The 13819-nt window shown below is 40.6% G+C and overlaps 1 protein-coding gene across 1 annotated transcript; it reads right to left on the bottom strand.

Annotated features, from left to right (window-relative positions):
* Positions 1–7221: 7221 nt before the first annotated feature.
* Positions 7222–10525, bottom strand: LOC143870037 (uncharacterized). Its single transcript, XM_077376551.1, has 3 exons — positions 9808–10525; positions 7819–9660; positions 7222–7655 (listed from the first exon to the last, which is right to left on the bottom strand). Exons 1-3 carry the CDS (start codon positions 10523–10525, stop codon positions 7222–7224), a joined length of 2994 nt encoding a protein of 997 aa, XP_077232666.1.
* Between the last annotated feature and the right edge of the window lie 3294 nt (positions 10526–13819).

Raw genomic sequence — 13819 nt, 5'->3', positions numbered from 1 at the left:
AACCTTTTTAGGGAGAATCCAAGTAGTGACTTATAGATAGACGGACTCTGATTGTTTGATCTAGGCGGGACCAGAGGTTGTTCATTGGATCAATGGACTTCATAGTGGAGCCTAGGGCGACAGTTAGACCTGGCAAAATCAACCCGTGCCCGCAGGTCGACCGAACTCACTTGCAAATTTGTGGGTATGGGTTGGCATATGAGTGACCCGTTAAAATGACCCGTGGATCACCCAACCCGCCAAAATATGGGTTGGGTAGGGTGAACCCGTGGTCGAGTCGAGTTGAGTTGGTGTTACTTTATTTAGGAAAAAAGAGTGCCAAAGACCAAGGCGGTCACAGGCCTAAGAGTACAAAAGCAAAGAAAACAGACATATATAACTTCTTAGGGAGGAAGAAATTCAAAAAATTATAGCTCGGCTCTAGTCACACTTCCATGAGGGAGACTATCCGCCTCACGGTTCCTAGGGCGACTGTTAGTTAAAAATGCGAACAGTGATAGTTAGGATCTATGTAACCTGGTTCATCGGTTCGCTTCATTCTGGTTGAGGTAGCACTTCATAATTTTCATATAAACCCTATTTGAAGTTTTGATTTAATTCATTGTTAATTCGCTCTATTTGATAATTCCAATCGTCCCAATATATTATTAGAATTTTGAGCTTATTTTCTAATAATTGGAGGCAAAAGAAATAAAAAAGAAAATATATTGTGAGTCATGAGTTAGAATATTGTTTCAGTGTTCAAAATCTATCAAATAATCAAAAGATACTAAATAAACAATGACATTGAATTATTTTCATTTTAAAATTATAAATATTTTAAATTTCAAAATATATACATTGCATGATAAACATAATCTTTTAAGAGAGTACCAAAATTATATTTTGAAGGAGGAACTCTCAAACATAAGTCTTTCACGAACATAATGAGATAGGTGAGGATGTTTAGCGAATAGTTTTGATGGTGAAGATATTATATGAGTAGAATGTAGTCCTAACTCGGTCACTATTTAGTTAATTAAGTTTCAAGAACATGTACATTTGGGGCTGTAATAATTAAAGCCCCATAAAATTTTAATCGCTTATATATTATCGATCAGAGAAGGAACATACATTGTTCCTCTACTGATAATTTATACTCTCATATTTCTAATACTTAATAAATAAATTCAATGATATAAGATATATGAAAGTCCTTTCTAAGGAAATATTATTCGAAGTACATACAAAGTGAAAATTTATATTTTTTTTTGAAAAGGGCAACAGAATATATATATATATATATGTAAAAACAGAACCGAGGTGGTCCTGAAGGAACAAAGATAATACAAAGATAGCAGTACAATAATTCAAGGAGGTAGATAGTCAAAGCACTCAAACGCGGCCCGAAAGACTCCTTTCTTGGCAAGGGTGTCTGCTTCCGCATTGGCTGATCTCCTGACATGGCGAAAAACTATTGAGGAGCCCTTAGCTCTGTCCTCTATTTCCTCTAAGAGAGGCAAAAATCGCCAAGGGGGAGAAGCGTTACCCGAAAGCCAGCGAATAACATTTAAGGAATCCCCTTCGACGATAATTTTGTCGCACTCTAGACGAGGCATCGAGAGAAGCCCGCTATGAACGGCTCGGACCTCTGCCTCGTTTGAGTCTGCCACTCCGATAGGCCCCGAGTAGGCCCAGAGGACTTCCCCTTTGTGGTTTCTACATAACCCCCCTACTCCTGCCATTCCTGGATTGCCGATAGACGATCCGTCAAAGTTAAGTTTCAGGGACCCCGGAGGAGGAGGAATCCAGGGGGGGAGGATTTTCACTTTGGTAGCCGATTCCAAGCATATGATTGACCATCCTTCCCAGAGGTTGAAAGCTGAAACAAAACGAAACAGGGGAAGGCTTCGAGCCCAGGATATGACCGTAGCTATCAACTGAATATAAATCCAATAGGGAGATCTAGCCTTCCCTTCAAAGATACGAGCATTCCTCTCTTTCCACAAGAACCACCATGAGGCCAGGAGACACATCTTCCACAGCTTCCTGCCTTTCCTTTTCCAAGGAGTCCAGGCCCAACTCTGAATGAATTCAGCCATAGAGTTGGAGGGGACCCAACTGATTCCAAAACGAGAAAAAATAAGACCCCAAATATGGCGAGCAACCTTACAGTGTATGAAAAGGTGGTCAATGGATTCCCCAGCGGATAAACATAGAGGACAGTGATCTACCAACCACATTCCTCGTTTCCTCAAAAAATCCATAGTTTGAATGCGGCCCCAGCTAACCGACCACCCAAAGAAAGCAACTCTCGGAGGGCAAGATTGTCTCCAAACCGAGGAGGACACATGCTCCACTAAAGAAGGGATCAGATGGTTATAAAAAGATTTGACTGAAAATATCCCCGAAGGATTCCAAATCCAAATCCGACGATCTACGCCCGAAGACTTGATGAAGCAAGAATCCAATAAGGAGAGGAGGGCGCTGTAAGAGTTTAACTCCCTAACAAAGAAGTCTCTGCGAAACTTAGGAGACCAAGCCACCTTCCCATGTTCCCTTGCAAAACATTCCGATATCCAGGCCTCTTTCTGAGATGAAACGATGAATAAGTCAGGAAACATCACTTGAAGAGGATCGTCCGAACACCAAGGATCCTGCCAGAACCGAATCCGATCCCCCCTATATACTCTGAATCGGACGCCAGGAGCAAATAACGACTTCAACTTCAAGATGTCCCTCCAAACCGTGAGACCTTTGAGTTTAAAATTATCAACAGAGTCCCAATGCCCATGATCTGAACCATACTTACTTCCAATGACCCGGACCCACAAAGAGGATTGTTCTTCGCCAAATCTCCACAGCCACTTGCCCATAAGGGCCTGGTTAAAACTCTGAACCCTCTTGATACCCAAACCTCCCATTTTAGTAGGCAAGCAGACCATACTCCATTTAATCAGGGAGACCCCCTTGGAAGACCCTGATCCGCCCCACAGGAAGCGTCTCTGAATTTGTTCGATGCGTTTAGCAACCGAGGCGGGACATTGAAAAAGAGATAGAAAATATATCGGCATATTGGATAGAACGGCCTTTATAAGCACTAATCTACCTCCTTTGGAAACCAACCGGCGCTTCCAGGTGGCCAAACGTCGCTCAATCCTTTGAATAATAGGAGCCCATAGGTTGTGTTTCGGTCGACCCACACCAAGAGGAAGACCCAGATAGGTTGCTGGAAAGACATCTAAACCACACCCCATAATTCCGGCGAAAAATGATGCATCGCTCTCAGAAACGTTGATCGCGAACAACCGAGATTTTGCGAAATTAGATCTTTGACCCGAAACCATCTCATAACAACGAAGCATAGCTTTAAGGTTAAGAATCTGGGATATGACCGGAGAACAGAACAGAAGAGTGTCATCCGCAAACTGAAGAAGCGATACTTCCACCTTACTCTCGCCAATAAGGAACCCTTGATATAGCCCCAACTCACTTCCTTTTTTCAGCAGTCTGCACAGTGATTCGGCCACAATCAGGAAAAGAAAAGGAGAGAGAGGATCGCCCTGCCGCAATCCTCTAGAAGATTTGAAGAATCCTTTTGCTGATCCGTTGATGAGGACAGAAAACCAGGCGGACGATAAGCAGTTCCGGATCCACCCTCTCCACCGACCCCCAAAGCCCATACGACCCATGAGAAAATCTAATGCTGCCCAATCCACTCGGTCATATGCCTTCTCCATGTCAAGCTTGCATAGAATGCCACCTTCCCCCTTCCTCCGATAATAGTCAATGGCTTCATTGGCTGTTAAAGAACAATCAAGAATTTGCCGGTTGCTTATAAAGGCACTTTGACAGACCGATATAATTGAAGGAAGAACCACTTTGATACGATCTGCCAGAACCTTTGCGAGGACTTTATAAAGGTTGCCCACCAAGCTAATCGGGCGAAAATCCGAGCTTTTTGTTGCTCCTTCAATTTTTGGAATGAGGACGAGAAAAGTTGCACCTGTCCCTTTGTCAAGGATAGCTCCCTCAAAAAATTCTATGAAGAATCGAAGAATGTCCGATTTTACTGTTTCCCAGCAAGTTTGAAAGAAAGCTAAACAAAAACCATCGGGTCCAGGTGCTTTATCTTTTGCCAGAGAAAATAGTGCTGATCGGATTTCCACCTCAGAGAAAGGGATTTCCAATCCGGCTGAGGCTTCCAGGCTTAAGCTAGCAAAACAAATGTCTTGAGGAATTGGGCGTAACATCCCATCAGCTGAGTATAAAGATCTGTAGAATTCAATAATTTCTTCAATAATTCGCTCCTTGTCAGATACAATCTCCCCCTCCACTTCTAAGGATTCAATTCTGTTCCTTCTTCTGCGAGCACTAGCCATGGCATGGAAGAAGGCTGTGTTTTTATCTCCCTCCAACAACCACTTGACTCGAGATCTTTGGCGCCAAGATATTTCTTTAAGCATCAACAACTCTTTATGCTCTTGAATTAATCTTCCTTGTTGCTCATAATCCTCCGCCGAGGCCAAACCACTCTCTGCCAATGTATTTATCTCCATCAATCTGTCCTCAAGAATCCTCTTCCTGCCTTGGTCCACTTCCTTCTGCTCCTTATCCCACTCTTTTAATTTCCCCTTAATGAATCGTAATTTTTTGCCTATAACTACGTCCCTTGGACCTTCAAAGACGCTTTCAGACCACCATCGGACTAAGAGAACCTCCATTTGGGGATTTTCCAGCCAAGCTAATTCAAATCTGAAGGGGGGCGGGCCCCAGAACTCCATTTTAGGAGACAAAAAGAGAGGGCAATGGTCGGAAACTGAATGGGGTAAAGCCTGCTGATAGACTTCAGAAAGAATTGCCAACCAGTCACCCGAGAGAAGAAATCGGTCAAGCCGACTCCGGTTCGAACCTCTGGCCCAGGTGAAAGAGGAGCCACCCAAAGGTAAATCTGCGAGCTCGTTGATTGCGATGAAATCAGCGAAAGATCTCATGCCCGCAGTGACTCCCTGACCCCCAAGTCGATCTCTTGATCCTAGAACTTCATTGAAATCCCCCCCGATACACCAAGGAGCGGAACATAGGCGTCGTGTCTGATTTAATTCTTCCCAAAAAAGACACTTCTCAGAGGATGACAAAGGACCATAGACGCCTGAGAAGAACCAGACTGAATTATCATTGCATTTTCGGAAAGCAACGGAGGGAGAGAAAACTCCACGCCAAACATCCGTGCTGTCCCACAAGACTGAATCCCAAGCCACCAAGATGCCCCCTGAAGCTCCTCTGGATGCTAAGAAAGCAAAATTCCAGTCAGTATTGAACCCCATGCTTCTCATATCTATGTTACGGATTTGCTCCATCTTTGTTTCCTGAAGACAAACAACCTCAGGGCGCCGATGTTTAACTAATGCTTTGATTTGAATTCTTTTCTCCCGAGAGCCCAAGCCGTTTATATTCCAGGATAAAATCTTCATTAACAACTGTATTCCGATGAATTCCTCCCCGCCCTGATACCAGACTTTCTTCCTTTTTTCTGGGATGTGAGACCTTTGCTATGCGATCCAGAATCATAATTGATATCCGATTGAAGTCTCACCAATTCGCACTCCGTGCGTTTCAGGTTTACTTCGGATATGGAGACTGGAGATGACACTCCAGCGACCTCCCGTAGTTATATTGTTCATAGTACGTACTATATGTAAGTGGATATTATATGCAGCTATGTAGGAAACATTCTTCAATCTCTTCAATAGAATGATGGGTTCCACCCTAATGCATAGGTTTGGGTAGAGATGTTGGCGCCACCCGGAAAAAACCTGAGGTGTAAAATGGTGGCCCCAACCCCATAAAAAACATGAGGTGTAAAATAGTGGGCCCCATAAAAAACATGAATTTAAATGACTTAAATTCAAGTTCAAGAATTAAATGGTTAAGAATATTCGAACCGAGTAATTTTCACATTATAAGTCATCAATGGGCCAGATGTTCACGAAGGAACGACTCAGATCATGCCCGTATCATGTGGGTGAAGCCAAAGCGATGCTTCTCATGCGCTTCTCACAGTAAGAGCTTCCGATAGCAACATTTCCCTTTGCCTCATTTCTTTTGATCGTGGTACGTTTAAGATCTTATCCTGCATTTACTTTTCTGATAACACAAACTAATCGTTGATATCCACACTCCCTTGCTTCAATAATGGCACTCCAATCTTTGCAATCATATATGAGACCCATCCACTACGTTTGCATTACTCAAGAAGATTCCCGCTAGCATGTGACCCAAACCCCTTTTTGTCTCCTCACCATTCCTTCCCTAACAACACAACAAACCCCTCTTTTGGACTCTTTCACCTCCTTTTTCTTTTTCTTATGGGTTGGTTTCTTATGTGTTTAGTTAAATAAAATTTCATTAACAAATAAAAGCACTGTTTTTTTCTTTGTATTGTTCTGTCTGGGTTTCTTACGAGACTTTCACCAGATGTCAACATTGTGACCAACGTGACTCTTTTAATTCTATAAGTTGTGCCCCAAAAATTATTTCCATTGGTTGATCCTAACCCTCCGATCTGTAGAGGGACTGTTTGATCCTAATCCTCTACATATAGGAGGGTTAGGATCAACATATATATGGAAATTTTTTTTGGGGCACAACCTATTTAGGATGTGGCCCATCCAATGGACGGTTTGGATCATCCTATGTTGCGGGCCGTATCGTACTTTAATAAACTGAAGAGTGTGATCATCAAAATACAATAGTGCTGATAACATTCCCCAAAATCAATCATAACTTAAGCGTACTTTTTTGAAAGGAGGCCCTCGGTACGAGGAATAAAGATTGATAATATTAAAATTTTATTTTACAGAATAAACCGCAATTAACATTGAACTAAACGATCAACAAAGCTAAATCCCCTGAAGTACTACAATGAGGAAAGACACACTTGGCCAAGTGATGGACTTTATAGCATTCTCAAAAGGGAAATGATATTTCAACCCCCCCCTTCAGCAGCATTGTTTGTTGTCTATTTCCTCAATATCCCTTTATTTTCAAGAACAAACAAAGAAGAGAGCTGGAATTTTCAAGAGAATACACACAAATGGAGGTGAAAATCAACATAAATGCATGGCATAAACATCGTCACATTAAAGTTGCATATCTCATGATGAGGGTATGAGAAAACGTTTCCAACGTTTCTTGTCATTGAACCATTCAACTTCAATCAATACCTTAGTTATTGCTAAGTTAAGATGAACCCTCACGTAAAGTTGGTGTCCTATTTTTCCTGTCTCGATGGATGCCAATTCCATGATATAAGCTTTTGATCACATGCAATTCTTTGACAACATCACCCATCTGCATTCGATCTCTTGGTGATTTTGCACAACAAGAGACACCGATTCTGAACATTGAGACCACACAGTCACGCATTCTATTTTTCATAATGGTATGATTTTCATTGTTATTATTGTTGACAACTTGGACTCCTTCTGAGATCAATTGTGGGTCTGTAATCTCGATCACTCGATCTGGCAGCGCCATCTTAACGAACTGGTCGAGAGTTAGGCCATCTATAAACAAGTTATTGGTAGGAGCTTTCCCTGTGCACATCTCCAGCAACAAGATTCCATAACTATACACGTCTCCATGCCTAGATCTCTTTCCAGCCATACCATATTCTTTCCATTTAAACATGAATGCAAAAACCAAACCTTTGATCTTGTTAGAAAGAAACTATGAGATGTTGCCAAATAAAACTTCATCCTATAATCAAGCTATTAAAAAATTTAAAATCTTATAATATAATAATAAAGAATAAAAAATATTGATAAAGTCATTTACCTGGAGCAACATATCCAATAGATCCCTTTATTGTCAGCGAGCTACTTTGATTGTTAGAGTAATTTGCAGTGTCTTCAAAAATAAACCTTGCTAACCCAAAATCCCCCACATGGGCATTCATGTCATCATCAAGAAGAACATTGCTCGGTTTTAAATCACCATGAACAAGTGGTGTTTGTCCATGGTGATGAAGATACTCCAATGCACAGGCCACATCAATGGCTACATTTAGCCTTTGAATAAGGGTCAAGTTCACCAATGGATGTTGCCCATCGCCACTTTGATGCAACCACATCTCTAAACTCCCATTAGGCATGTACTCAAAAACCAAAGCTTTAAAATCATTGCCTTGGTAATCAATACTTGAGCAAGAAGTTAAGGTCCTAATGAGATTCCGATGCCGAATGTTTCTCAAGGCTTCACATTCGGTGTTGAAGCTCTTAGTGGCCCCGTGTTGTTGAAGGTTGAGTACCTTCACTGCAACAACCGTTTCGTTCTGGTCTAAAAATCCTTTATAAACATAACCATAACTTCCAGCACCAATCAAATTTTCCAAAGAGAACCCATTAGTTGCTCTAAGTAACTCCGCATAAGAAAGCTTTAAGCATGGATCCACCGAAGGCGACATTACTAAAGGGTTCTTCCGCGACTTTCTTTTCCAATAGAAGGTAATATATAGAAAGGATAATATAATAAGAAATAAAACCACACTTGCTATTGAAATTATTACTTTTAGAGAATGAGATTTTCCACGTTTGTTATAAATGTGGAGAGGGCACGCTGGCAACTGTAGTTCTAGGATACCCCCACAAAGCTTGTTGTTTCCGTGAACTGAAATCGCACTTGCATTTTGAAAAATCCCTTCCTTTGGTACTTCACCCTCAAGATCATTAAAAGATAGATTTAGATACTCGAGGCCGCGAAACTTTTCCAGGTATTCTGGAATCTTTCCAGACAAGTTATTGTGTGAAAGATCTAGCTCTCGCATACCTCTTAAGCTGGCCAATGATGAAGGAATGGATCCTTGAAAGAGATTATGGTTCATATAAAGGTATTCCAAGCTAACACAATTGCCTAACGTGTCTGGAATTTCACCAGACAAACTGTTGCCAGACATGTACAATCTCCCTAGTTGTTTTAAGTTTCCTACTTCTGAAGCAAGGGGCCCGGTTAAAGAATTATATGATAATCCAAGGTACTTTGATAGAGAGGAAAGCTTAAGAATTTGGTTGGGTATGGTACCAGTCAGGCTGTTTTGATGAAGATATATGGATTCCAAATTTCCACAATTTTCAAGACTTGGTGGAATGTGTCCTTGTAATTTATTTTTAGATAGATCGAGTGTTAACAAATGAGTTATGTTACCAAGGGAAGATGGAATTTGCCCGAACAATCCATTTGTGTTCAAGGTCAATAATTGCAGCTTGTTAAGCTTTCCAAGTCCAACAGGAATAGTACCTGTGAGAAAATTATTCTCCATGCCTAGTGTCTTTAAACCTACGAGATTTTCAATACCTGAAGGGATGCTCCCAAATATCTGGTTTCTTCCTAAAGTCAGTTTTGTCAGTTGAGTTGAGAGATTAGCTATAGAGTCGGGCAGTGCACCACTTAAGTAATTGCTGTCCAGAAATAACTTTTGTAGACCAGAGCAATTGGTTAAAGAAGTGAGAAAAATCATGTCGTTAGATTTGCCTCTGCTTCCTAGCTGATTAACTCCGAAGCTAAGAAAATTGAGATCTTGTAGGCTTCCCAAATTCATAGGTAGAAGTCCACTAAAGCTATTATAAGCAAAATCAAGTTGTAAAAGGCGTGATGCATTAGAAAAAGAGACTGGAATGGGTCCTGTGAATAGGTTGTAATCCATGAGAAGCGATTATAAATTAGGGAGAGAGAGGCCCAGTTCGGGTGGAAGGCTTCCATGCAACTGATTTCCTGCCAGTGAGAGAGTACAAATAGACGAGAGATTGAAAATTGGTTGAGGTATCATACCTGACAAATTATTTACACTGAGTTGAAGAAAATTTAAGCCGGTTAGTCGTCCGAGCTCATACGGGATGCTTCCTTTCAAACTATTATATCCTAGATCTAAACGGATGAGAAATGAAAGGTTCCCAAGAGAAGTTGGGATGTTTCCCATGAGATTATTTTTCTTAAGGTCTAAGTAAGCGAGCTGAGAGAACAAGTGGAACTTGTAGGGAACCCCCCCAACAAAATTATTGTAACTTAAAGTCATGGACGTGAGTTTTGGACAATGGGCAGTCAGATTGGTTGGTATTTCTCCTTCATATGAATTGAGGCTCAGATTGAGAGAACTCAAACGGAATAGACCACTCATCTCTGGAGGGAGTTGGCCGGAGAATCCATTGTTTGCGAGGTTGATTTCATGGAGGAAGGTAAGATTTGCTATGTGAGGGGACATGGGTCCGACCAAGCCTTGATCGCCAAGGTTCAAGGCAATGACCCTTTGAGAATGGCGACGACTACATGTGACTCCCTGCCAATGGCAAAAATGGAGAGAATTGTTCCATGAGGTCAAAGCCCCATTAGGATCATGCGTTATTTCATGTTTGAAGGCGAGCAAAGATAATCGATCGGTTTCGTTTCCTAGAGTGCCGGATTCTACAGATAAGAGCAGAGAGAGGAGGGTGACATGAAAGAGAAATGATGGATGCAATAACCTACAACTCACTTTACTTGGAAGCTCCATGGAGAGGGAAGAGAAACTCTAAAACTCTAAGAAAACAAGCCTGGGTTGAAGATGCAGAATCACCTTCAAAGGTTTCTATTTATTTTTTTTTTGGGGGGAGGGAGAGCGAGTTGGACATTATTATCATATCTATTTGTTTGATTGCCCAACAGACCATTGTTCTAGGGGAAATGATATATTCATCCCATTTTCTTCACTGAGGAACGCCCTTCTAGAGTAAAATGAGCAGTCATAAATACACTAAAGGGGGTGGCCCGGGGAAGAAAAAGGAGCTGAATAGGATCCATGACTTTTGCCCATCACTACCTAATCTTTCCAACCTGTTCTATTTGGATTTTGAGAATTGATTTTGAGTCCAAAACTGACTATTGAACTAAAAATTAAACGCAATTTACAGTCAAATAATCAGTTTACTTTAGCCATCCATATAGGAATCTACCAGGTGAATGTGGACCGTTGATCAGAACGATCCTAGCCATCTGTATTAGACTTTTACCGGCCGAATGTGGATCCTAGCCATCTGTATTAGACTTCTACCGGCCGAATGTGGACCGCTGATCGGAATGATCGTAGCCCTCTGTATGAGACTACTACCGATTAATGTTGGAGGTTAATCTTTTTCCTTTTCTACAAATCATTTAAAGCCCATCAAATGGACGGCTACGATTATCCCATCGGTCCATTTTTGTAGCATCATCCAATCCGCAATATATAGGCATACATCTCGGAGTCACCGTATCTCACGTTAGAAATTTTACTTAAAGTGCTTGACTTAGTCAGAGGGATGATCCTGCCGTCCTGAAATGGATGTTTTCTCTTTCGAATTCAACTAGACAGAAAATGACAAAAAGAGATTTTCCTGCAAGGAGCTGCTGATGGATCAAAAGTCAAGGGTGGTACTTCCACCTTATAAAGGGCCTTATTGTTGTAAGTAGGGCCGCAACAGGGTCGGGTTTTTCAAAACCCTAGCCCAACCCTGGATCCCATTATCTCGGCCTTGACCCTGAGTCAGGGCCGAAAAACCTCAACCCATGGCCCGCACTACAGGGCTCAGTGCTGGCCCTGGCCCGCCTTGATTGGCCCTGATTGGGCAGGGCAGGGCCGGGCCGGGCCTAATTGACCCTAGTGCAAATACCTGTTAAGAGTGCCAAAAATAAAGCAACCACTTATCATATAGAACAAAATGATCAATAAACAGAGAAAGGGAACAAAATAAGACAATATGAATTCAACAACATGATGGGCAACAGAGACAGTTAATAATAATAATATAAAGAAACATCAATCCAAAATATAGAAAACATTAGCAAAAGAAACATGCATATAGATGGTTCAATTCTACAATAGAAAACTTAGGGTCGGGCCGAGTTAGGGTACCCGAGGCATTAACCCAGAACCACACCCGACCTAAGTCAGGGTCTAAAAAAATAAACCCTGGTCCGCCCTCAGGGTTGGAAAATCCAGCCCTGACCCAGTTCGGGCTCAGGGCGGGTCAGGGCTGACAGGGCCAAACTTGCACCCCTAGTTGTAAGCCCTTACACCATATAATTTCTCAACATTAACACTTTGAAAACGGAATTCCATAAATTATATATAAAGAAAAAAGAGTTTATACACACCCTTAACTGTGTTAAACTTTTTGTAGATAGACACGTGGTATAACTGGGAGGGCTGTTACAAACTTCCTAAAAATGTAGTGTCTTCCTAATGACTCCTTTTCCTCTCCCAATTTAGCCTATTGGTCATTGGTAGGATTTTATCCTAATCATCAGCCTAAGATTCCATAAATTTGAGTGATTTGGAATGTTGATAATTGCTAGGCAATTTTGGGGAAAGTCAATTCTCGGCTTAATTGTGCAAGAGAACAAACAATATTCTCAGTTTTTAACAGATTTTGTCTTTTTCTTTTGATTCATCTGAGCTGGGTGTTATCTACTGCAAAAGTGAGCCGCAAATGTCTTTCCAAAAAATTCCCTAGCAAATCCTATTGAGAATTGAAACAATAAAGAGGGTAGCTCACATGCCAGCTCACATGCCAGCTAAATGGGCATCCTATTTGCATCCTAGATAGACGGACTCTGATTGTTTGATCTAGGCTGGACCAGAGGTTGTTCAATGGATCAACAGACCTCATAATGGGGCCTAGGGCGACTCTTAGTTTTTTATTTTTTTATTTTATGAAATGGTGTTACTTTATCGAGTTCTTCATAAAAATTTCTAAAGGATTCAGTAGCCGACCCCAACTAGTTTGGGACAGAGGCGTAGTTGAGTTGAGTTGGTACTTTATTTAGGAAAAAAGAGTGCCAAAGATCAAGGCGGGTCATGGGCCTAGGAGTACAAAAGCCAAATAAACAGACATAATTTCTTAGAAGGAAGAAATTCAAAAAATTATAGCTCGGCTCTAGTCATATTCCCATGAGCTAGACTATCCGCCTCACGGATCCTAGGGCGACTGTTAGTAAAAAAATCCAAACATTGATTGTTAGAATCTATGTAACCTGGTTAGTCGGTTCGCTTCATTCGGGTTGAAGTCAGCATTTCAAAATTTTCATATAAACCCTATTTGAATTTTTGATTTAATTCACCGTTATTAGAATTTTGAACTTATTTTCAAATAATTGGAGGAAAGAAATAAGAAGGAAAATATATTGTGAGTCATGACTTAGAATATTGTTTCAGTGCTCAAAATCTATCAAATAATAAAAAAGATACTAAATAATTGGAGGAAAGAAATAAGAAGGAACTGATAAGAATATTGTTTCAGTGTTCAAAATCTATCAAATAATCAAAAGATACTAAATAACCCATGACATTTATTTATTTAAATTTTAAATTTGTAAATATTTTAAATTTCAAAATATAAAGGTAGCAAGATAAATATAAACTTTTAATAGAGTGCCAAAATTATATAGAAAATGTAACTTCAAACATAAGTCTTGCATGGACAGTTTTGATGGTGAAGATATTATATGGGTAGAATTTAGTCGTAACTCAATCACTATTTAGTAAATTAAGTTTCAAGAACATGTACGTTTGAGGCTCTAATAATTAATGCTCCATAAATTTATAATCACTTATACATTATCGACGAGAGAAAGAACAAACATTGCTCCTTGTAAGTATCTCTAATGGTTCCTTTACCTCTTACGAGATAAAACAGTAGAAAAGTTAATATAAAATGCAAGAGTGGAGAGGCAGAAGAAACACAAGGATATTTCTGTCAATAGACCTTATACATGACATTAAAATGGAATTGTCGTCTTGTCACATGGAATGTAATGGAAGAGAGGGATT

This window comes from Tasmannia lanceolata, unplaced genomic scaffold (genome assembly GCF_043159265.1).
Source record: "Tasmannia lanceolata isolate RefF3 unplaced genomic scaffold, GAP_Taslan_0.1 ptg000003l, whole genome shotgun sequence".
NCBI classification, from domain to species: domain Eukaryota; kingdom Viridiplantae; phylum Streptophyta; class Magnoliopsida; order Canellales; family Winteraceae; genus Tasmannia; species Tasmannia lanceolata.
This window is presented reverse-complemented; position numbering and strand designations above follow the sequence as displayed.